This window comes from Bos indicus, chromosome 18 (assembly GCF_029378745.1).
Source record: "Bos indicus isolate NIAB-ARS_2022 breed Sahiwal x Tharparkar chromosome 18, NIAB-ARS_B.indTharparkar_mat_pri_1.0, whole genome shotgun sequence".
Lineage (NCBI taxonomy): Eukaryota > Metazoa > Chordata > Mammalia > Artiodactyla > Bovidae > Bos > Bos indicus.
Genome location: NC_091777.1, coordinates 56,742,460 through 56,766,931, shown reverse-complemented (window position 1 = coordinate 56,766,931; position 24,472 = coordinate 56,742,460). Strand labels below are relative to the sequence as shown.

At 54.6% G+C, this 24,472-nt stretch overlaps 1 protein-coding gene across 2 annotated transcripts; it reads right to left on the bottom strand.

Annotated features, from left to right (window-relative positions):
* Positions 1-7,110: 7,110 nt before the first annotated feature.
* On the bottom strand, positions 7,111-24,266 carry MED25 (mediator complex subunit 25). 2 transcript variants are annotated; one of them, XM_070771511.1, is made up of 18 exons: positions 24,058-24,266; positions 23,919-23,964; positions 23,294-23,418; positions 17,789-17,887; positions 17,263-17,383; positions 16,899-17,061; positions 16,643-16,773; positions 16,343-16,430; positions 16,067-16,260; positions 15,518-15,646; positions 15,020-15,105; positions 14,888-14,945; positions 14,694-14,801; positions 12,346-12,534; positions 11,914-11,985; positions 11,576-11,794; positions 11,142-11,322; positions 7,111-8,923 (listed from the first exon to the last, which is right to left on the bottom strand). In XM_070771511.1, exons 1-18 carry the CDS (start codon positions 24,189-24,191, stop codon positions 8,679-8,681), a joined length of 2,388 nt encoding a protein of 795 aa, XP_070627612.1. In that variant the 5' UTR covers positions 24,192-24,266; the 3' UTR covers positions 7,111-8,678. The 2 variants fall into 2 exon arrangements, with proteins under 2 accessions (XP_070627612.1, XP_070627613.1); XM_070771512.1 differs by lacking the exon at positions 7,111-8,923 and adding an exon at positions 10,585-10,715 and having other exon boundaries at positions 24,058-24,265.
* Between the last annotated feature and the right edge of the window lie 206 nt (positions 24,267-24,472).

The following is a 24,472-nucleotide window of genomic DNA, read 5'->3' as shown; positions in this document are numbered from 1 at the left end:
CTTGTGTATAACATTTCTTGCTTCAGTTTCCTTGTTTTTTAAATGTGGATATTAGCTATCCCTAAAATGGCTATGAGAATCAAATGAGTTGATAAACCATTAGATCGGTATTTGGCACAGTGACGACGTAAATGATAGTTTTTCTCCTTTTAAAATCATTATTAGTGCCATTTCCAGTTCTGTGCTGGGCACCAATTGTGGTGACCAAAGAGACCAGCCCCACTGGAGAAAATAAATAATCGCATTTTGTGATGTGTTACAAATAGAGCAAATGCACACTATTTATGGGGGGTGGGATGATGATGACCGTGAGAACTCAGCAAAGTGACCTTTAGGCAGCCTGCAAGTCCACATAGGCTGCAAGAGTGTGCTAAGATGAGGGACCAGCCAGGGCACAAATCCTGAGAATGCAAGGGAACCGGGGGGTGGGGGGAGGTGGGGGGCAGCACGACTGGAGCAGAGTGAGGGTGAAGGAGAGCTGAGGAAGCAGAATGGCCAGGTGCCACAAGCCGGGTCCTATAGCCTCACGATGGAATTTGGATTTTAGTCTCACTTTGCTGGGGAACCATCAAAAGGTTTTTATCAAGGAAGTGACAAAGTCTCATTTACATTTTAAACAAATCATTCACAAATGCATAGAGTCATGCCCACAGTGTCTCTACAAGTCTACAGAAGAAGCTGGATCCAGAGTCACCTCTGAGGAGAGAAGACAGCAGATGGAAGAGTCAAAGACATGAAAAGGAGACTCAGTTCGTTCTTGTAGATTATTTGCAATTCTTACCATATGCAAACTTTTGAAATAGTAACATCTTTTTTTAAAAAGATCCCTCCAGCTGCTGTGTTGAATATGAGGTAAGGACTAGTGGAGCAGGAGGGCAGATAAGAGACTATGGCAATAAGCCAACTGAGAGTCACAGGTGGCTTAGATCGCAGGGAGTATGGCCACACTTTCACAATTTATTTTCAAGCTGAAACCCAGAGGACTTATGTGGGGAGTGAAAGTGAGAGGGAGAAGTGATTTCAAGGGTTTTGCTTGTAGAGGTGTCATTTCATGAAAGGGAAATAACTGTGGGAGGAGCAGGGTGGGGTGGGTGGAGATGGAACTCCAAATCTGACCTGGATTGTGGCCAAAGAGGGAATCACTACTCTCTGGACCCAGACTGCCAGCTAGATATCAACAGTTACCTCCAGAGGCCTGACTATGTCAGGAGACCCCACTGCTGGCAGTAGAAAGGAGAATCATAGGGACAGAAGTCCCCTTCTCTTCCTTAATGTGTTTCTGTATCTATGTGGTACATTTGCAATGTTGACTAAACAGTGTAAATGGGGGAAGGTCTAGAGATACAACTTTGAGAACCTTCAGTGTTTCATGAGAATGAATGACATCATGAGGAGGTGTGTGTGTACAGAGGCTGGGACACTCCATCCCTTTAGAGTTCAGATCTATGAGGAGCAATCAGATGGGAGGAGAAGCCCCAGGTAAGGTCATATTGGAGCCCCAACCTGAGCCCCAAATCTGACCTGGATTGTGGCCAAATAGGGAATCACTACTCTCTGGACCCAGACAGCCAGCTAGATATCAACAGTTATCTCCAAAGGCTGGACTATGTCAGGAGACCTCACTGCTGGTAGTAGGAAGGCAAATCGTAGGGACAGAAGTCTCCTCCTCCTCCTTAATCTCCCTAAATCCTCAGTTCTCACTATTCTTAGTACAAGCCATTATGATCTCTTGCATGGGTAATAGCCTTTTAGCTCTTGTCACCTTAACTTTCATTCCACTCATCAAAGACTCCAATGAGACTTACTTGGTGGCACAGTGGATGGGAGTCCTCCTGCCAATGCAGGGGACACGGGTTTGATCCCCGTTCGGGCAAGATTTCACAATGCCGCAGAACAACTGAGCCCGTGCACCATAACTACTGAGGCTGCGTGCTGCAACAACTGAAGCCCACACCTACAGCCCGTGTTCTGCAGCGAGAAGCCACCGCAGTGAGAAGCCCGTGCACCGCAACGAAGAGCAGCCCCCGCTCACCGCAACTAAAGAAAGCCCGCACAAAGCAATGAAGACCCAGTGCAGCCGAAGATAAATAGAAATACAAAAGAAAATGTTTTTTTAAAAAAAGACTCCAATGGCTTCCGAGTGCCCTTAGAATTAACTACAAACTCTTCCTCTAAGGCCCCACATGGTGGGACCCCTGCTGCTGTCTCTAGACTGATCTCTTCTGCGTTCCACCTAGTTGATGCCTTCTCATACTTCAGATCCCATCAGGACAATGTCTTGGTATGAACCCCTAGGATTTTGTATAAGCATGGAGAAAGGTGTGCCAGGGTTCACTCCAGCATGAGCAAAATGGCAACATTTCAGAGTGAGAAGTGAAAACACAGGGTGAAATTCTATTAGTAATTACTGTAACTAGTACAATACAGCTCTCTGAAACCATCTAGCTTACCCAGTTTGCCGATTTGGAAGACATGGTTCATCGTATCTGTAAAATCTGCCCAGCCTAGCTGGCTACTATTATGACGAAGCAATTCTGCTCCCAACTGTTAAGCTGTACACTTCCTGAGGAGTAGCTGTCTGTTACCAAACTTGTTTATGCCAGTTAAGCCTCAGTTAATAACTTCACTCTATCAAATGAATCAAATATTCAAAGAGTTGTTTGTATGCAAAGCGTGTTGCCTGCATTGGAAAGAATAAAAGTGAGTTGCCTTAAAAAAATGCTGCCAGATGAATCGCAAGCAAAGTAACTGTAAATGATTAAACGGAAAAGCTCATAAAAACCTAGGAAAGTCCACCCTTCAGTTTGCTTAGTAAGTGTCTTTAGGTTCTCCTGTCACTTTTTAAAAAGAATTGGAAATGATAAATTACTTTTTATGGTTTATGGGTGCAGTTTATACAAGCATGTGACACAGAATGAGAACTGGGAGGCTGACTGGTTGTCAGAGCTGGTACCTGCCTGTAAACTTAATTTAAAAATATATCATTCTTGGAGAAACTTCCCTGATGTGGTTAAGACTCTGGGCTTACACTGCAGGGGGTGTAGGTTCAACCCCTGGTTGGGGAACTAACATCCTGCATGCTGTGTGCGGTGCAGCCAAAAATATAAAATTTTTTTAAAAAATAAATCATCCTTGAAAAAGCAATAATAATAATAAATGTCTTAGCTCACTGAACCCTTACACACTAGGCCATGAGGGTGACCACCTTATTACCTCATTCTGCAGATGGGGAAACCAACAGTCCACAGCTGCCCCCCACACCCACTGTTTGAACACTCCCACATTGGAAAAACTCAGACTTCACCCATCTCCAAGCCCAGAGGGCTTTCTCCTTGCCTTCAGAAGCAAGGTGCCTTGAGATGGCTGTGTCCTGCCCAGCCTCTTCGATTGCAGTATCATTCACACTGGTGAACTGGCAAGAAATGAGCTGGTACAATCACTGACATGCCACATATTTTTTGGAGGGGGCAGTTTGGTCACAGTTTAAAATGGGCACCCTGCTAAAAAATAAAAATAAAATGGGCACCCCAAAAGACCAGAAACATTCTACATAACCAGTAAGAGACCGACTGAGAAAATGATGGCATTCCTCGGGGGAGTACTATGCAGCCATACAAATGGATAAGAGACTTCCCTGATGGTCCAGAGGTTAAGACCCCGTGCTTCCAACACAGCAGGTGTAGGTTTGATCCCTGGTCCAGGAGTTATTAAGATCCCGCATACCTTGCAGCCAAAAACCAAAACATAAAACAGAAGCAATATTGTAACAAATTCAATAAAGACTTTAAAAATGGTCCATTAAAAAAAAAAAAAGGATATAAGGTTTTTTGCCCTGGTATAACCTGCAAGATACATTGTCAGATAAAGCAATCTACAGAATAAGGCAGAGCAAGTTCTAGAGACCTTCTGTAGCACAAAGCACCTGTGATTACTGACACTCTACCATGCACTGACATTTAAGAGCGTAGGTCTGCGGAAGTGTCCTTACCACACACACGTAACACAGAGAAGACCAAAGGGACACAGGAAAACTTGTGGAGGCGATGAGTGCCTGCTACCTTGTCTGCAATGATTCTTTCACAAGTGTATGTGCATATCCAAACTCAATCATACCTCCATCAAGCTGCTTATAAAAGTATAAAGTAAGCTGCCACTGGCCAGAAGAGCCAGAAAACAAATATACTTGTTTGCTTCTACCTGCTAGTCCAGATCATCAAAGAACACACAAGAAATCGGTTGCTAGTCTCCAGAGAGGGCTGGGAGAGGCCGTGCATTGGGTTGATTTGGAGGCCTCTAAAAGTGTGAACCACAGGAGGCTTTATTATGCAAAAAATAAGTTGAATTTTTTTATAAGTGAAGTAAATAAAAACAGAATCGGCATACACCTCAATTTGGAAATTCTCCACTTGGAAATATATCACACGGGAATCCCTGAACAGGAACTCCCCTGGCTGTCCAGTGATTAACACAGCTCACTTCCACTGCAGGGGGTACAGGGTTGATCCCTGGTCAGAGAATTAAGATCCTGCACGCCCCAGGGTGTGGCCAAAAAGAAAAAAAGGAATGCCTATACAAATGAAGGGGAAGAGATACATGTTCATGCTGATTCTCTGAAGCTTTTTTTATAATAGTGGAAAACTATACAGCTACCCAGCTGCCGCGAAGAATGTGGCAGAGCCTCAAAGACAGCCCCCCGTGACCCCACCTCCTAGTATTATAATCCTTTTATTGTCCTCTCAGCCTCACTGTGCGCTTGACCTAGCAACTGTTCTAATGAACGGAATACAGCAAAAGTGATAGGCTATCACTTCCACTCTTGGGTTACAGAAAAAACTGTGCCTCCCACCTTGGGTGTCCTGTGAAAAGGACTGCAAGGTGAGGGACCAAGCGAGACCTCCAGCCAGGAGCAAACAAGATCCCGCCCCCAGGCATGTGAATGAGCTTGGAAGCGGGCCCTCCCCCAGTGGAGCCTTCAGATGAGACCGCAGCCCCAGCTTGACTGCCACCTCGAGAGATCTTGAGCCAGAAGCACCAGCTAAGCTGGGCCTCGATTCCTGATGCGGAGAAACTGTGAGACAGTAAATGCTATTGTTTTAAGCCCTGGAATGGTTACATCAACAGGCAGTTTATGCAGACTGGATGGTCTGTGGGATTGGAATGCGTCCACTTAATGGACCAGGGGAAGCAACCATTTACTAAAAGCACACAGAGTTACTTGTAGTGAATGATGTGGACAAATGGCCATGATTCAAGCGAGGTGGGGAGGGGGAGGCAAGATCAAGAACATATAGAAACTGACCTCGTTTACATAAAACATTTAAGAAGCTATCAATGTGTGTCTACAACCGTAAGCATATAAACCCAAACACCAAACTGATAAACCTGCCTCTGAGGAATATTTCACTTTTTGTTCTACACTTCAGTAGTTTTTTTTCATCTTTATGAAACTAGATTCCTATGTAACTCAATAGAATTTTAAGGTTAATTTTCTTAAAAGCCCAAACTGATGGGAAAATATTAGTGAGTTTTATGTACCTTTAGACAAACATGTTTTTTAGAGGGTGTCATTTTTCTCATAAAATTTCTTCACAGAGGTAGGAGGTGGGCAGTCTCTCACCCAAAACAGATATCTAACCATTAACAAGTCAGTGATCTACCTTTTTTTTTTTTTTTTTTAATTATGTTCTCCCACTTTTGCCAGATCTGTTCCTGTGCAAGAATTCTCATCAGTTTCCCAGTCTTGCTTCCAGTCCTACATGCCTGGCCCCAAAAACAAACTGGTCAGAAATGAAATGTTTCTAACCAGTCACTCACCCAAATTACAACCGTCATGGATGCCCTGGTGGTTCTGACAAAGTAGCATGCATGCAGTTCTGCCCTCTAGGAGCATATTTTGACCAGTGATGGCAACCGTGGCTAACGGCAGCTCTCCTTCGCGGGCTCAATCCTGCAGAAATCACTTCTAGCCACATGGGGTCAGAGATTCAGAGAGGCATGGGGACCTGCCTAAAGCCGCACAACCCATTGGTACAGAAGCTGGAGTCTCAACCCTGATGTTTAAGGCCTGTACTACTACACTGCAGCAGCTTTAACAATACCTCATGCTCAGAGAAAAACTTTCTGGAAAGATTGCTCTCTCAGTGTTGGCTGGTTCTGAGAGGCTGTTGTCTACACCTGGGCTGTGAAATGTGGAGGTGAGTGCTGCGTGGGTAGATCTCCTCTCTCTGGGCACGCTGTAACCCAGGGCTTCCTTCTCATCTGGGGTACAGTACGGGGTGATGACACGGGGACAGTCCCTTCAGTTCATCTAACTGGGTGCTGAGGTCTGGGGCCTCCAGTGACTGGGAACAGCCACTGGTTTGTTTGATCAATCTGTCCCAGGAGGACTCGAGCAGTGTCTGTTTGCGCCCATGGGGCAATGTCCACCCTGTGGGAAGAGCATAGCCTGCATCCTGCTAGTCCTCTTCCCTTTTGATGGCTTTGGACACAAGTCGGTCACTCTCTCCTTGAAAACACTCGTCTTCCAGAACACACCTGCCTGCTCCTCCTGTCTCCCAGCCCTTGCCCAGCCCTCACATGTGGGTCCTCCTCTGGCCTCTGGCCTTGTCCTTGCGTCTTCTTCTTCCAGAGGTCGCAAAATGGCAGCCCGGCGGCCTCCTGAGACCCACCAGCGGATTTTGTTTGGTCCTCACAGTGTTTTTTTTTTTTTTTTTTTTGGTTTTAATTTGAATGCCGTGAGGTGGGGCAAGCACTCCCCAAGTTCGCCACAGTCCCCGTCAATCCCTGTCGTCTTACACCCGCCTGTGTCACCCATTTCCATCACCTGCCTGGCCCCTGGAGCCATCTGAGCTTTCGAGAACCCCTGCGACACACGCCGCCTGGGACACGTGGCCCGCTTTCCCTCCTTCGACCTCGTCTGCGTCAGAGTTGCCGAGGGAGCTTGCGCTTGATGCTGAAGCCCAGCCTCCCTCCCTCCCCCGATGGAGTATTCGCTTCGACCGTTCTAGAAGACTCTAGGGCAGGGATCGTAAACTCAAATGCCTGCAGGAGCCAGGTGGGCCACATAAATGAGTGAACTCGCCAGGTATAAGAAAAGTCGACGGCCAGAAATATAATCAAATGGAATCTTTACTGAACGCTGGTGAATGCATGGAACATAATACAAACAGGTATGGTACTGGAGTTTATCTTTCAAATCCAAATTGAAAAAATACAAATTGAAAAATAGAAATATTTAATTACTAAATTTTTTTTGTTTTCTCTTTCGTAATTCTTCTGCTCCCTGGACTATGAAGCCGGGGGGTGGGCCTCATCCATGCCACCCCCAGATGTCAAGGGCGGGACTGGTGGCTGAGAACTCGACCTGGACTCCTGAAGCTGGGGGCAGCATTGAACTTGATTCAGTTGTGTAACGGAAAATGGCTGCTCACAAGCGTGGGCGCTTCCAGACATGGAGATTCAGGCGACTGCTGGAGAGTGGTGAGGGCTGTCTTCCGAGGGAGCCCACTGGGCGACCGGCAGCCCACTGCCCTGGAGATCAGCGGCTAGTATTTGCGGTCCGCACTCACATGATCAACAGCAACCAAGAAAAGCAAATGGGGCAGTGTTCGTTCGTTTTCATCAAGTCTGGACGCCGGGAGCCTTGGGGCAGTTTGGTCTTTAGCCCCACGAGTTGAGTGGACGCTGTCCAGGCCATGCCCTTTATTTCTGGAGACCACCTGCAGCCACGGAAAGGGAGTCAGAATACTCCCTGCCAACGGCGTCCCCATTTCTGCCTGGACTGGGTGAACATGATCATACATTCAAGTAGCTATTTGTGAATGTCCTTGGGAGAAAAAGAATGTTCAGAAGGGTAGGAACTTTGACCCAAAGTCTCTGACTGACCTTCTCAGGGGGACCAAGGTATGGCTGCTGGCTCACCTGAAATGAGCTAAGCTGATGGACTGCAACAGTTCAGACTGCTTCCACATGTCACATGACAAGGTCGCAGAGCTTCTATAAAACACACTGGGGTCAAGTTCATCACCAGCCTGCCATGGTTAAGGTACAAAACCCTGTCACAGGTGCCGTGTCGTGTGTTCCACTGACCTCTCACGGCAAGGTCGGGGCCTGGTAATTGATGCGATGACCTGACTTGAGTCTCTGGCAATGACGCCCCCTCAGATTGAGGTAACCCGCCTACGTCCCCAGGGACACAGATGTCTTTCATCACCACCGCAGTCTGTAGCTGTGCTTAGGTGTAGACCAGCTTTCATGAAAAGTGTGTATTTCTCTTGACACACAGAAAACAAGTCACTTCCCAAGGTCGGGCCTGCCTTGGCACCATGTCACAGCTTTGTTCAGTCACATCGAGATTCTCCATGCCACAAATAAATAAAGCTAACTGGGTGGTGATAGTTCATGAGCAGCGATAGTAAAGGCCACGACTGATCTGACTCGGTCAAGCAACTGGACGTGTCGATCTTCAGATTTCTCTTCCCCTCCCGCGAGACGCGGATGCCTGCTGGACCCAAACGACAGTCCAAGCAGACGGGGGTTTCTGTTCAGGGGGCGTCTCTTCAGCTCCCTTATAAACTGGATGTCCGTGGGCTGGAACGCCTGGGTGATTTGTGTCACGTGATTCTGGAGCCTCGAGCGGCAGCCACGCCACTGCTTCCGTCGGCTTTCCGAAACCGGCCCTACTGACACTTGAGGCCCTTCTTCAGCTCATTGAGAATCGCGTCTCGTGTCTGCTCTGTGTACTGGTCGAAGCTCTTACTGTGCTTGGATTCATAGTGACGCTTCAGGTTGTATTCTTTCAACACAGACACGATTTTTTTGCATATTAAGCACGTAGGCATGCTCTTCACCTCCACAAAGAAATAGGCTCGCTCCCATTTCTCTCGAAACACGTGGCCCTCTCGTTCTCTCTTTCGTTTTGCCACTTTTGGTAGAGACATGGGTACAAGAAAGATTTCACTGTCTCCGAATACTACCCCGGGGACACCAACCGTGCCAGCCCCGTGCCAAAGGCGACAGCCTTCTGCCTCATGGTGGGGGAGTCAGGAGGGAGTGGTGGGGACTGTGGCGAACCAGAGAGCACACGCCCCGTGGAAAGGGACGGCTCCAGCCCGTTGTTTGCTGGGCGGGAGGGTGGACCCAGGGGAGCCAGATCTTCTGACTTGTCAAGAGAAGACAAGACTACAGATTTTGTGTGTGTGTGTGTGTGGGTGTTTGAGAGAGAGAATCATCCTGATTTTTACAACTAACTCGTTAGGGAAAAAAATGCCACATAGCCTAACACAGGGAAGGCCAAACAAAACTCATCTGTAGAGTGGCCCAGGGGCCACCAGATTGCAACCTCTCTCCTGGGAGGGGGTCTGGGCATCTGATACTAACAGGCATCTCAAACAATGCGGACGCTGGGGGTCCACCTCTAGACCACACTCTGAGCATCACTGCTCTGGGTTCGGTCTGACAACAGACAACCAAGTCTCTGCTCACAGGCCAAAGCAGCTGGCCCTTGGATGTCTCCCTAAGGACAGCCTCAGGCCCGTTGCCTCATTACACCCAAACCTGTATCTCCTCCTTAGATCCCCGCCGTGTCTCCCATCACCAGGATGGCCCCACTGTCCACTCTGTCCAAAGCCCCAGAAGCCTGGTCTCTGCCTGCTCTCTCCACACGAGACCTCTTCTGTTCCTGTGTCTTCAACCACCAAGCACACACGCTGCCGCTAAAGACACACCCCGGGCTCCCAGCGTGGCCTCTGTCCCTCAGATGTCCCGGACCATGAGCGATCACCACTGGCTCCTTCTCCCGGCTCCTGCCTCAGGAAGGCCCACCGTCTACCAGCACCCAGGCCAGGTCCTGGGGACCACCCTGGACCCCACCCTACACCCACAACTTTTTCCACATGGGCACACCAGTTTCTGGCCTCACCCCTCCTGCCCCCCAACTCTGGCTGCTCCTCTGGCCTCTCCCTCCCCAGGAACATTGCCCTCGGCTCCTCCCTGCCTATCTTGCCCCATCACATCCCGCAGCCCACAAGGGGCTGACACCCAACCGACCCAGGCCTGGCCCTAGGGCCTGGCCTCCTGCAGCCCTTCCGTACGCCCTGGACAAGCCTCCAGCTGCTCAGTTTGGAATCTGAGCTCCCTCCCCACCTCTTCAGGCCCTCCTTCCCCCACAAAGGCTCGTGCTCCCAGAGGCCTCTGCTGACTTGTCCTCTGACCATCCCAAGCTTCCTCCTGCCCCACACTTTCCTTTCTGTCATCTCAGCACCTAGACTGTCACCACCTTCCTTCACTGCCTCACTGACTGCTGCTCACAGACCCCACCTGCCTGGCTGGCTCACAGGCCTCCTCTGGGCCCGCCTGGTACCCTCTCTACCTCCATGGGCACTCGTGGTCCTAGGACCTCTGCCTACAGCCTCCTCACCTCCCGGAAGCCAGGCTGCACCAGATGGCCTGACTCACCGCGGAGGCCCCGGCCTCACCAGCCCGGGGCCTTGGGGGCATCTGCTGAAGCGAGAACAAGGGCAGAGGTGTCTCCCCCCATCTCCTCCTGCCCAGTCCTGGGGGATGTCAGTGACGGGAGCCGGGGCGTGTGTTAAAAGGAACTTTATTGGGTGTCGGGGTTCAGATGAGGTCCATGAGGATGTCGTCCTCCATGACGCTGGGCTGCAGGCCCGGCTGGGGGACCGGGCCCCGGGGCCCCCCGCTGAGCAGCATCTGACCTGGGGGGCAGTGGGAAGGGACTGCATCTCCCGGTAGTCCCTGGGGCCCGGGAGGGCCCTGGGCCTGAGTCCTCCCTCCGCCTCTGGAGGCCCGAGGCACGGGGGGGTCGAGGGAGCCCCGGGGGGACCCCAGGGGCGCCTCCTGACCCCACATGGCCACGGGCCGTCCACCTCCTGTGAGCCTGTGGGGGCCCATCCCCAGCACAACTCTCCGGTCCTGAGACATTCCCAGCAACCCCAGAGGACACAGAGGCGGGGAGCCGGGGGGAGAGCACCTGCTGCCTTGGCTCTCGGTGCCCTGGGCTGTACCTCCCGGGGGCCCATGGAGCCCCCATGAGCCACAAAGGCCCAGGACTTCACTTCCCAGAAGTCACGGGACACTGGGACACTCAGCCCAGGCCCCGGGCCTCCCCCAAACCCCCTTACCTGGCAGTGAAGCCCTCGGGGGAAGCTGAGCAGGCCAGGACTGGGCTGGCGGCGGGTGCAGGAGAGGGGGCCCCAGCTGGGGCTGCCCCAGGCCCTGATGCGGTGGGGGCAGCAGCGCAGGGGCCCCTGGTGGCTGGAGGTGGTGGAGGGAGGCCTGAGGAGGGGGCACCCCAGTCTGGGGCTGGGGGGGGGGCAGAGAAAGTGGCTCAGAAGCCCTGACGGAGAGCCCCCACCTGCCCCACTCCCTGGTGGAGCCTGTGGTCTTCCTTCAAAGGAATCTCGGCAGAAGCCCACGTAGGACATGTGGGGAATGGCCAGGCCGACCTCCAATCACCCACTCCCATCAAACCAACCTCCCGCCTCCACGAGGAAGGGAATCCGACTGTCAAGCCAAGAACCCCCGGCTCCCATATGACCCCCTCCCCAAATCTCACCGGGGGCGGGTTGAGGAGGAGGCTCCGCAGTTGGGGGTTGGCCCCAGGGTTCTGGGGCCGGAGGAGGGGTCCAGGAGGGGGCGGGCCGGGGGCTGCTCCAGGAGGGCCTTGCGGGGCGCCTGGAGGGGCCGGGGCAGCACCCTGGGGCTGGGGCTGCCCGGCGGCTGCAGAGGCCCCCACAGTACCCTGAGGCTGGGGCTGCGGTGGGCGGAGCTGGAGCTGACGGGAAGAGACACGGGTGAGGGATGGAGCCCCCAGACCCCTCCACCTCTTCAGCGAGATCAGAATCACAGTGTCCTCTACACACACCCCCACCCCCTCCGCGGCCCTGTCCTCACCAGGTTCTGCGAGGGTCTTGCTTGGTCCTCCAGAATGGGACCCAGCCCAGGGGGCGCCTGCTGGGCACCCATCTGTGTGGGGAGAGAGGGAGCAGGTCAGTGGCTGGGCGGGGAATCCCCATGCTGCGGAGAATCTGCACCCTGAACGGGACCCCGTCAGGAGCTGGGAACGTTTTCCCGGGCAGGGGGCGGGGTTGTCTAGGATGTAAACTTTATGCCCCTAAAGAGGGGACTGTGTCTTAGAAATTCACTAAGAATACTCTTTATAAAGGAAAGAAAGATTGCAGGGAAACATGGGGGGAGACTGAACTTGGCGGAGGAGGACGTGCCCAACACTGGAGCCCCAGGAGGGCCCCAGGGGTCCTGCCGTGAGAGCTGGGACCCAGGAGGGCAGCACAGGCCCCAGGGCGGGGGAGCCGCGGGGTCGCTCACCCCACGCTGCTGCTCCAGCTTCTGCTGCTGGACTTGCTTGTGGTTGGTGATGACCTGCCGGATGCCGTTGACGAAGCCACTCTGGTCGTAGGGGATGAGGCCCATGAAGATCTTCTTCTTGGACGAGTACAGCAGCATGAGCACGCGCACCTCGCACGGGGCCGTGTGGGGGAAGTGCACGCAGCCCGCCTGCGGGAGGGGATCAGAGCCATCACGCCCTGCAGGAGGGGGCAGCCCACCTCTCTGGGTTTTAGAAGCTTCTAGAAACCGCACAGGCCAGGCGTGGCCAGCTTTCTGCTCTGAAAGGTGGAGGAGGGTCCAGGTTTGGCTTGAGGCTGCTCCAGAGAGCTGGGTGCCCGAAGGAACAGGGTGCAGCTGGGACTGCTGCTAATGGCTGGATGGAGAGCAGAGGAAGCCCCCTCCAATCCTGCCCCCCTCAAAGGGCTCACAGCTGACAGGGAGGGAATTCAACATAGAGCTGACATGGGAAGTGCGTGCTCAGTGGTGGTGGCAGACACCCTGACGGACCAGGGATCCGAGAGGCCCCTGGGGTGCCACACCACCTTGACCTCAGCGTCTGCAGTGAAACTCACGGGAGGCGGTGCTCACACCTCAAGGGACAGACCCGGGTATCATGTCCACTGTCCTGCAGTGGGCTGTATACACAGGAAGTGCCCAGGGAACGCTAGTGAACGTGAAGCGAGGCCGTAACACGCAAGGCTTCTGGGAGAGGGGCTCTTAGTGGAGGAGGGGCTGATGAGCTTACGGAACCGGTGGAACCTCGGCCAAGCCAGTCTCGCTTTCTCAGGCGAGGCAGACCCTGATAGCTGCTTAACATCTGCCCCTCTCCCTGTGTGGAGAACCCCAATTCTGTTTGGGTAGCAGCACGTCTGGGCCCCAGGGCACTCATTGGTGCCTGCTCCCCCACGGTCTCCTCTGTCCCTACGGGGGGATCAGGGGCCCGGGTCTGGCCCAAGATGTGAAAGGAAGCCTGCGTGGTGTGGGCACGTGTTTTCCTAAAGAAGGGGAAATACAGGCTGATAACACACCTCCTTTTTGCCCTCCTACATTAAGTCAGACAGGACTCCTTGAGCTTCAGGAACCATCTCACAGTCACGAGAGAGAAACAAGGGAGCCCCAGAGATCCTGGCCCTGACGTCAAGGGGCTACAGACCTAGCCCTGAGAGTGCCCTCCTCTGGGCATCCTGTTACACGTCACAAGTGAACGCCTGCTTGTATCCGGCTCTCAGAACCCAGATGCCACGCTGTGAGGGAGCCCGAGCCACACGGGGAGGCCACATGGAGGCACTCGGAAGACCAGGCGCAGCTGAACCCCAGCTGATGGGCAGCACCATGAGAGGGGACCATCTTGATTTCCAGCCCAGACGAGCTTTCAGATGAGCACAGTCTTAGCTGCTATCTGATGGCAACCCCATCAAAGACCCCGAGCAAGACTAGCCCAGCTGAGCCCAGCGGACCCACACAGGACTGCGAGAAACAGTAAATTGCTGGTCCAAGCCTTCACCCCAAGCATCTATCTGTTCTAAAAAACCTGCCGGCTGGGTGTGCTGTTACTTGCTGTTGGAGGCATTCTTAACTCTCAGGATTGCCTTCTTTGGAGAATTTTCCTCAAGGTACCATGAGATAACCTATGAGGAGTCCCCTCTCCTGAAAAAGAGCTAGGTTCACAGAATGGACTCAGTAACTGGTTCTGGTCCTATTTAGAGACCCTCCCTTAGTGCTATGAGCTGAATGGTGTCCTCCAAAAACACGTTGAAGTTCCAGACCGTGGCACGTGGGAACGGGACCTTATTGAGAATAGGGTGCTTGCGGAGGTAACAAGTTAGGATGAGGTCATTCGAGTGGGCCCCAATCCAAATGACAGGCGTCCCCATAAGCAGGCATACACACCAGGAAGAGACCACCACGTGAGGACACATGGAGAGAGGACGGCCACATGACGACAAGAACAGGAGACAGGAGCAGGCTGTCTAAAGCCAAGCCCGCCTGGGGCTGCCACCCGCAGGAGGCAAGGAGGGGTCTACCCCCAGAGCCTTGAGAGCACGCAGCCCTGCCGACGCCCTGATTTCGATCATGTTTCTCTTTCAGGAGCGCGAGAGAATGCACTTCTGTTGCTCTTGGCCCCAGGAAGCTGTGACACCCCGCAAACCCGTCAGAGCCAAGAGCTTTCTCCGATGGCTCCTGTCATACCCTGCCATGGTTTTAAAGTGAAAGAAACCTCAATCTGGGGCAGACTTTAGGAGCCCAGCATCACAAAGGCAGCCCCACCATCAAAAACAGCTCCCTGGGCCCAAGACAGGAAGCCACTGCCTGGCCACCCAACTCACGAAGCCGTTGCCCATGATGCGGTAGAGGCCTTTGAGAGAGTCCAGGTCCTTGTTGGTGAAGTGGAACTGGACCATCCTCGAGTTCCGGAACAAAGGGCCCAGGGTGGTCTGCGGGAGACACCCAGGTCAGCGGGCGTGCGGAGGCAAGGACAGAGGCAGGAGGGGTGGGAGGTCACCCGCCACCGGCCACTCACCAGCAGCTGCTGGGGGATGAGCTGCATGATCAGCTTCTGGGGCCACTGCTCCGTTTTCCTGGGGTGACACCAGGAGAAGCGTCAGGAGACGCACATCCCAGCTCGCCACCCACCACACCCCTGGCCACCTACAGGTTCTCGCCGTGATTCACGTAGACCTGACAAGGCAGTGACCGGGTCAGCTTGGTGTTGGCGTCCACAGAGGCGGGTTTGGGCTTCTAAGGGGGAAGGAAAGGTGTATCTGGGTGAAAAGGGCCCTGAGCCACCATTTCTTTGACCTCTCCGCCCTTCCCGGGGAGCCCCAAAAGCTCAGGATAACCCCCCAGTTTAAGGCCCACAAGCCCTGGGCCCCTTCATCAGACCACCAACCCTGCAATCCTCCAGCCTTCGAATTCCACGAATGTGGGCCTCTTCCTCCTGCCCTCAAACCCTACCACCCAATGTCCCCTCCATGCCACGATCTCCTGGGTCCTCCCCGGACCGAGAAGCTGAGACTTCTCTTAACCCTGAACTCTGGGCTACCCATCCCAAGCTTCCTCGGGACTATCCTGAGAACGACAAATCCTATGACCCCACGGGCGCTGGTCCAGCCCTGCAGCACACCAGGGTTGGCCCAACAGAGCCGCTCACCTCCTGCCACTCAAGGACCCCACTCCAGGCCAGGAGTTTGTTGGAGACTGACTGCTGCCCGCCAAGGGCTGGGGCCCCGAGCTGGGCCGGGGAAGGGCCACTCACCCCGCCTGGGGCCACGGTGCCCGCCTGGCAGAAGCGAAAGAGAAGGAAAAGCCACAGGGCAGGATCAGACCATCTCCTGGGAGGGGCTGTCCTGAGAGGACCAGGTCAACAGGCAGAAGAGGACAAAGGTCCCTTCCTGTGTTTCCCCAGGCCCAGAACGCCACTGGGCCACACCTGGGGCCACAGATGCTCTAATCCTGGAGGATTCAGGTTCTCTCAAAGACCCTGGACTCCCAGGACCCTTTGGACTCCTCGCAACAGTCTTCACCCACCCGCAAGTACCCGCCGATTCTGCCCCCAGAATTAGTCTCAGCCTCGCCTGAAGCACAGGCTCTGTGAGCTCCCGAGGACCCCAAACAATAAGACCCATGTGCCCTCGGGCCCTCTTCAGGAAGGCCGACCTCTCCTCCCTGCACTGTTGGCGGCCAGGAGGCAGGCACCTACCATGGACGGTGCCCCGGGCTGTGCAGGGGGCGCCAGGCCCGGGCCTGGAGCCACAGTGGAGACCAGGCTGGGCTGGGAAGCAGGAGGTGGCTTGGGGGCACCGGGGGGCCCTGGGGGCAGCTGGGTGGCCTGGGTCTGGCTGTAGGGGGGACCCACTCCTGGAGTGGCTTGCTGAAGAGGGTTGATAGGCGAGACTGTGGGAGAGACCAAGGGAAGCGGTGTGGGTGGGGGTGCGGAGACCTGGCTGCCCAAACCCACGTCCCTGCTGGTACTCACAGCGAGGGCCCAGCCCCGCCTTCTGGTTCTTGGCTGCCTCCACGGCGTTCTGGGCAGCCACCTGAGCTGCACTCAGATTCCCAGGGACCTGGTGACAGAGGGGAAGAGCTGCTGAGGACCATCCTGCCCAGCTCCAAAATCCTAAGAGGACGTGACTCCTAGCCTGAAGAGTCCCACCCTCCCGTGTTTCAGGGGAGACTCCCCTATCCAAGACTTAACAATTCCAACCAGGTCTCTGCCAAGGGGCCAGGGCTTCCGCCAAGCCCTAGGAGCACGTCCCTCCCCTGGCAACATCCATACCTGGTACTGCTGGGGGACCGGTGGCAGAGGCTGCTGGGGGGCTGTTGAGAGTGTGGCGCCTGCGGGTGCGGCTGGAGGCAGGGGTACAGGTTGCTTGGGCTGGAGGGGGCCTGGGGCTGAGCCACCCCCAACTGAGCGCCGAGGATGATCGGTAGAGCCCATTAAGGAGGGGATTGAGAGACACGAAGCACATCTGAGTGAGAGGGAGCTGGGGAGGACACCCCCAACCCTGCCCCCCACCAGCCCCCGGGCTCACCGGGCAGCACAAGCCCCCGCACCAGCACCATGTGCCGTGGGTCCTGGCTCACGTCTGCTGGCGGCTGCAGGGGCTCCAGCATGGCTGGAGGAGCCGCCTTCTCGAACAGCAGCCTCAGGGCAGGCAGCTTCCGGGGGGACACAATGGAGAAGTAGATTCCTCGCTGAACAAGAGGGGACAAGCAGTCAGGACGAAGCCACGGGGCCAAGTTCCCACCAAGCTCTGGGACAGAAGACCCAAGACCTAGAGTAGCTGCTCTGGGCGATTCTGGGTTGTAGGTCTCCCAATAGGAGCCAATGGCATCTGTGCCCATCCTGAGACCCAGGCTGGCAGCCCCCTCCTCCCTCAGGTCAGGAGTCGTCACCTCTCCGATCTTCTGCACCAGAGTCTCCGTCGTGCACCCCGAGTACGTGGTGCTCTCGACAGCAGGCAGCAGGTACGGGGGCGAGTTGCAGATAAGGAGGCAGACTCGGTGTGTCTGGCCGCTACCGGAGACAAGCAAAGGTGAGGAGAGGGTGGCAGCAGGGACCCCAAGAAAAGACCCGAGCCAGCAGCAGCAGTGACCAAGTCCTCCTCCCCACTGGAAGTCAGGAGTGGGGACCCATTTCCCAGCTGAGAATGCTGAGGCCCAGAGAGCCTCCTGAGTCACTGGAAGTCACCCAGCCACAGGGAAGGCAGGAGGCACACTCCGAGCCAGCTCCCCTTTCGGATGAGGACTCCGAGACAGGGAGTGGGCCAGGGGATACCTCCTGCCTCCTGGCTCCCAGCGCCCAGGACAGACAGCCCACCCAACGCCCCACAGGGAGGCTGGGGGTGGAGCCTGTGACCCACCAAGCGGGCTACGGGCCAGGTGGACAGATGGGTGTGGGCCCCACACCGGGCACACTCACATCTGCTCCCGCATCTTCTTGAAGTCGTCGAACAGCTGCAGGGCCGTGCTGAGGCCTTCGGCGATGAGGCTGCAGCTCTCACCACCCCCGCCCATGAACCTGCAGGGGGCAAGGGGTCAGCGCCTGGGGTGCCCAGGGCCACCACCCGCCAGCCCCCAGGCCACCAGGGAGGGGCCCACACTTGGGCCAACCCTCTCCGCAGTCTGTGCCCCTCAGGATGGGGACACTCAAGAGTGCCCTGCCCTAGCCCCAGTGGGCAGGGGCTGTTTGTCATCTCCTGAGAGGGAGTCCCTCTGGCAAAAGGCCCCATGAGAGCACAGAACAGAGAAAGGACCCGGGACACTAAGCCCAGGAGCCTACGCTGAGGCCCAGTCCCCATGCGCCTGCCCCACGCTGGGCCGTCTGCCCGGCCTTCCCCTACCTTCCCAGCCTGCTGTGGGGCCTCCTCTGCCCTCCCACCTTTAGGGGTGAAACTGCATCCTTCAAAAACGTATGTTGAAGTCCTGATCCCCCCACTACCACAGGAGGCAACTGGATTCGGAAACAGGGTCTTTACAGAGGTGAACAGGCCATGATGAGGTCGGCAGGGTGGCCTGAACCCAATATGACCAGTGTCCTTAGAAGGCGAACGGGGAAGCAGAGACAGACACGCTCAGAGGAAAGGGAACATGGATGTGATGAGAGAGGGGGCGGGACACCACATGGAGATCAGAGGGACACCGCACAGGCCAAGGAACGTCTGGGGCAACCGGAAGCTGGAAGAGGCAAGGAAGGACGACCCTCCCCTACATGCTCCAGAGGGAGCATGGCACCCCACCACCCCACGTCGGCTCACGCTCCTGGACCCAGACTGAGGGGCGGTAACCTGCTGTGGCTGTAAGCCACCTTGTTTCCAGTCCTTTGCTCCAGCAGCCCCAGGAAACTATGACACGCAGACTTGGTCTCTCCTCCACCTGATCCACAGAGGGGTCACCAGTGTCCGTCCCTGTGGGGTGGGTGGCAGGCCTCTGCCAGATGGCAGCTGCTACCACCATGACTCTCTGGGTCACGTGGTGGCAAGGCTGACCCTTTGCCACGAGGGACATCTGTGCAGACTGGGCCCTGTGGCTCTGGACCATGGCCCCCGTGTCTGTGTCTGCACCTGTCTCCCCCACCAGGCATGGATGAGGTCTGGACTGTTCTTGTCCCAGCCACACACGCCCCGCCCCCCCAGTATGGCACAGGGGAGGGCTTGGAACTGTGTGTTACATAAACAAACAGCTTCAAATCCAACCTTGGTCATCAAGAACAGAGCCAAGCCTGCCCCGCCCTGGGCCCTGCCCACCTTCCCGCTCCATCGCTCCCTGGGTGCCTCCGAGAAGGTCCTGGATGCCCCTGGAGTCTGTCATCCGCCACACACCCAGGTCTCTGCCTGTGTTATCCACCCGAAGACCACATAACGCCACCCACTCTGGCCCAGGAAACCCTGCATACCTATTCCAACTCCCAGCCCCGTGTCATCCTCCACCAGGAAGCCTTCCCCACCTGCCACATGAATCACCCTTGATCACATGTCCCCCAATTCCGTGACTGTCACACTTCCTCCTACAGCCCCAAGAAAGCGCAGCCCTCAGTGAGACCTCAGCCGGCTCTATGATGTGCCCGAGGACACACAGGCTCCGGGAAGTACCTTCTGAATAAGTGAGCCACCAACGCGTGGCCCGTCCGTGCTCTACCTGGATTCTTCCCCAGTGTAGATTTCGGTCTTCTGCCCCCACACTCAGGGAGCTCAGCCTACACCACTCCCCCTCCCCGCCACCCACTCCCCAGACCTCCTCCTCCTCCTCCTCACCATTGAGACTCGGGTTTGCACAGGAATTTTAATGCCACAGAGCTGGGGCAGAGGCCGATGAATCAACCAATCCTGGATCCACCCTACTGCCAACTGCCTGTGCTAGAAGAAATCAAGCCATCTTCCCGGCCGGGCTAAGGGTAGGAGTGAGGGGTAGGGGGAGAGACAGGAAGCAGCTGCTGCAGGCATGCGGGGTCTTCTCTTAAGAGGGATGAAAATGTTCCAGAACTACACAGAAAAGACGGCTGCACAACATTTTAAATGTACTAAATGCCACTGACTTGTCCACTTCAAATTGACTGCTTGTGTTATGGGAATTTCACCTTAATTTCTAAAAAAAATAATAATTTAAAGGAAAGTGAGATTGACCACTCTGAGACCCTAGAGTTTGTTTTTTTTCAATGAATATTAAACGTAAGCCATCTGTTACCAGCTCAGAAAAAGACACAAAACAAATATTTTGTCTAGAGAAAAAACTGGGGAGTAGGGAAAAAAAATATATGGCCAGTTAGAAGTAGGTTTTTAAATATTAAAAAATTTCAAATAAATCCCTCAGATTAGAAACAGAAAGTGAAACACAAAAATGAAAGTATGCTGGGAGATACAGGTGGGATCTGACTCACTGCTTCCTTATCCTCACACCCCGCCCCTGAGGTCATGCCCCTGAGTCCTTGTCACTCACTTTCACGGGCTAAGGGGCCCCTCCTCTGGAGCCCCCCAGAGGGACTAGTCAAAATGAATGAAGGTGAACCGCAGCCAGCCCTGACCAATGACTGCCACAGCCTGTCACCCCAAGGAAACACCAGTTCCTTAGGGCCAGAACCCTGCTTGCCTTCTGCCCCCTCAGTGCCTGAAACACTCTGCTCCACAGGTTGTCTGTTGAATGAATGAACACACAAACCAGTGAATGAATGAAGGCACACACGCACTGTCACAATGCTGTGGGGAAGTCACCTGGGCTGTCCCTTCTGATGCTGGGTCACTAGCTGTCGGGGGTGGGGGAACCGCCTCGCTTACATTTCAGACAGGAAATGTAACATCAGAAACGAATCTCCTCAAAGCAAGGACTTTCCAAAAATCACACTGCCTGCTTTGTACTGTAAGTAATGGATGTTCCAGGAGAAGATAAGATTTCTCCATGTGAACAAAACTTGCTGACTTTCTTTGTGACTCTGTTACAGACTTCCCCAGAACGTCACAGAAACTGAATTTAGATGGTTACATAGGGCCTGATAAAACAGTGATGACTCTGAATATTCAATAATGGCTTAAAATGTTTATCGGCTGATTGGGAGGATTCTGGTGAGCAGGCAGCACACAAAGCTTTCTTTTTTGGTTAAACAGGCAGTGTATTCGAAGCTGGTTAAGGGAGAGGGTGGATATGGGATGGAAGTGTTCAGAATATATTTCCCTCTTATCTTCCTAGTGCCCTTGACATTTTAAACAAGGGGGTTTCACTATTTCTCCTGACACCCACCAAAAGGTTCACTTTCCTGGTGATTCTCTTCCTTACAGCTTTCACTCGTTTATTTATTCAGCAAAGGTCTCCCATCTCAGGCAAACAGCAGGAGAAACACCCAAGGCCTGGACATTCACAGTCCAGAGGTGTGAAGCTGCAACAGGGAAACACCTGAGAGCAATGGGGGCGGAGGAGAGAGCAACTGACTGCTTGCCGGAATCAGGGAAAGGACGTTTGCGTTGGCTCTTGATGTTTAAATAGGCGTTTACCAGGGAGAACCAGAGTATCAGGTACATTCTGGACATTCGTTCATTCACTCGTTCTACAAAGTTTTCCTTAGGGCTCTTTCATGCCAGGCCCTGTGCTGGGTACTAGAGACTTGAGGGAAATCAGACTTGGACTTGAACCTCAAGGAGCCCCCATTCCACATCATTCAAGTCTCACCACAATCTGTTCCAGAGGTTTTCGACTGGGGCGGATTCTGTCCCCAAAGGGACATATGACAATGTCTGGAGACGTCTTTGTTTTTATTGTTTATCACACTGGGGACGGAGGGGACCACTGGCATTTGGGGGGTAGGAGCCGGGGATGCTACCGAACTCCTTACAACACACAGGAATGCCCCCCACCCCTCCACAACATACATACAATAATCATCTGGCCCAAAGGGTCAACAGTGCTGAGGTTGAGAAACCCCGCTCTGCCCTGACCATGAATTCTAACAACCGTAAGGGGGGAAAGTGAACATGCAGCGCCTGGTCTAGCACATGAAGCCTGGAACAAACCAAGTGTTCAACAAACATTTGCTGCAGGGGCGAATGAAGATAACGGCAGCCCACGAATCCGTGTTGTTTAATGGACTCTGACCAGACCCTGAGCTGAACACAGTATGAAGATTAGCTTCTGTGACCCGCCTCTGAGTGCCGCCATGGACTACCGTTATCCCTCTGCAGACCAAGAAACCAAAACACAAAAGAACAGCAAAAGCTGAGGGAGCACTTAATCATGTCAGGCACTGTTTTCAACAGTCATCAACTCGTTTGATTCCCAAAGTTCCCTACAGTGTCACCAGAACTAGATCTGCGATGAGCGCCATCTCCTGGTATTCATGCCCCCTCCAACACTGAACAGAACTGACCTGGATACTAAACAGAATGTGACACAAATGATGGTGTGTGATTTCTAAGATTTGATTATAAAAAGCTCTGCGGCCTCCTTTTGCTCTTTCTGTTGGATTGCTCAGGCTGAGGAAGGCCAGCTGCCATGTTGGGAGGACACTCAAGCAGCCCCATCAAGAGATGTCTTAGGAATAACAGCTAGCAAGGAACTGAGGCCTCTAGCCAACAGCCACAGGGTTAGCCACCTTGGAAATGGATCCCCTGGTCCCGATCAAACAGTCGGATGACTGTGGTCCCAGCTCACCGTGACTGAAATCCCGAGACAGTGAGTGAGAACCATCCATCAAAGCCATCCCTGAATTCCTTACTTAAGCAAACAAGGCACTAAATAAGTTTTTTTCTTTTTTTTTGGCTGTGCCCCTCAGCATGTGGGATCTTAGTTTCCCCACCAAGGATTGGATCCATGTCCCGTGCAGTGGAAGCACAGAGTCCCAACTGCTGGACTGTCAAAGAATTTCCAAGTCAGTAAGCTTTAATCTGTTTTCCCAACACTGGATAAGTAACAGGATGACTGTAAGTACTATTACCGTTCCCCTTTAAGAGATAAGTTCTATTAGACACAGAGGACAGGGACTCGTGGGTCTGGGAGTCCTGTTGTGGTAGAGCTGAAAAGTGGCCCCAGGCTGTCTGCATCTGCAGTGTCAACTATCAAAATTTACTCCAAAGCACAGAGGCTTAGCCCCAGCCCTCTTGCACTCAAGCTTCAATGCCCCTGGTATGAAAAAGAAGGACTAGAGTAGAAAAGAGAAGCAACAGACAGAAAGGGGAAGAATACATGAGGAGTAGGACAGGGGTGCTGGACTTCCCCAGGCTTTCTTGACCAGGAAATTCTTTCTACTTCCAAGCCAGACAACACCAGCTGAGCATACAGAACTGACCATTTAAGTGACCTAGGGACAAAACCACAACCCCCATCGCAGCCCTTTTTAGCAACCAATGTGAGGGGCTGGATCCGGCAGCTCAAATCCAGGCCACCATTCCTCTGCGGTCCCTCCCAGGTTCCCCCAACCCTTCCCGAAGCCAAGAAAAGAGCTCACTTAATGCCATCGAGCCAGGTGACAAACTCATAGGCGCTGCTGGTGGGAGCGTGACATTGTACGTAGGACTCTGGAGCGCAGTCCACCGTGTTGAACACCACGAGGCTGTACTGGGTGCCCCCATACTGGGAGGGGAGGACAGAAGAACTTTTCATCTGGGACCCAGTTTCTTTTTCCCTCAGGGGAGTCGGAGCTCCCAGCCCCTCCTCCCTCGGACCCAGGGGTCCGGACCCCGGTACTCCCACCTCAGACCCAGGACCCGAGCCCTTCCCGCCTCGGACCCAAGACCTGAGCCTCCTCCCCTCTCGGACCCAGAAGTCCAGACCGCAGCCCATCCTCCCTCGGACCCAGGACCCGAGCCCCATTTTCCTGGAAACCAGAGACCAGATCCCAGCTCCTCCCCGCTCGGACCCGCAAATCCCGACCCCAGCCCCTCGGACCCAGAACCCGAGCTTCCCCCTCCTCGGACCCAGGAGTCCAAACCCCAGCCCCTCCCGCCGCCGACCCCGGAGTCCGGACCCGAGCCCCTCCCATCTCGGGCCCAGGGTCCAGGTACCGCCCCTTCCTCCCGCAGACCCAGTCCGGACTCCCATCTTCCCTCCAACTCGAGAGTTCCAAGACTCACGTCTCCCCCGAAGTCCGTCTCGGCAGGAGGGCCGCCATTAAAATACCTGTGAGGGTCGGAAGTGAAAGGTCGGGGTGAGGAGAGAGACTGGAAAACTAAACTCGGAGGGCGGGGCTGGGGCCGCGGAAACGGCACTCACTCTATGGCCGGGAGCAGGTAGTGCTTGCGGAGCCCCTCGAAGTAGGGCCCCAGATTGGCCGTGCCCTCAATTACAAACACCACGTCAGCCACGAGGCCCCCGGCGCGGGCCGGGCCCTCCGACCCGGGGACCATGCCCCGCGCCGCAGATGCCGCCGTCGCCGCCACCGCCGCTGCCGCTGCCGCCGCCGCCGCCTCAGACACCACGGGTTGAGCGGAAGTGCGCCTGCGCCGCGCGCGCCCCCGCGCAGGACCGCCTCTCGGCGCTGGCGGCGCGCTGGCGGCCATGTTTGTGCGGGGCGCCCAGAGCGGGTGGGTTTATCTCCATCCTCCTTCGCACCCAGTGTGTGCAAGACTCAAAAAGGACCTAGAGAACTCCTTCGGGGACCAGAGGTGGAAGCTTGAATTATTGGCAG

Coding starts and splice junctions, on each gene's coding strand:
- MED25 (XM_070771511.1), bottom strand. CDS start 24,191: ATGGTCCCCGGGTCGGAGGGCCCGGCCCGCGCCGGGGGCCTCGTGGCT. Junction 16,774..16,898: donor GCGGGGGCTTGTGCTGCCCG/GTGAGCCCGGGG, acceptor CTCGGCGCTCAG/TTGGGGGTGGCTCAGCCCCA. Junction 16,261..16,342: donor GGCGGGGCTGGGCCCTCGCT/GTGAGTACCAGC, acceptor TCTCTCCCACAG/TCTCGCCTATCAACCCTCTT.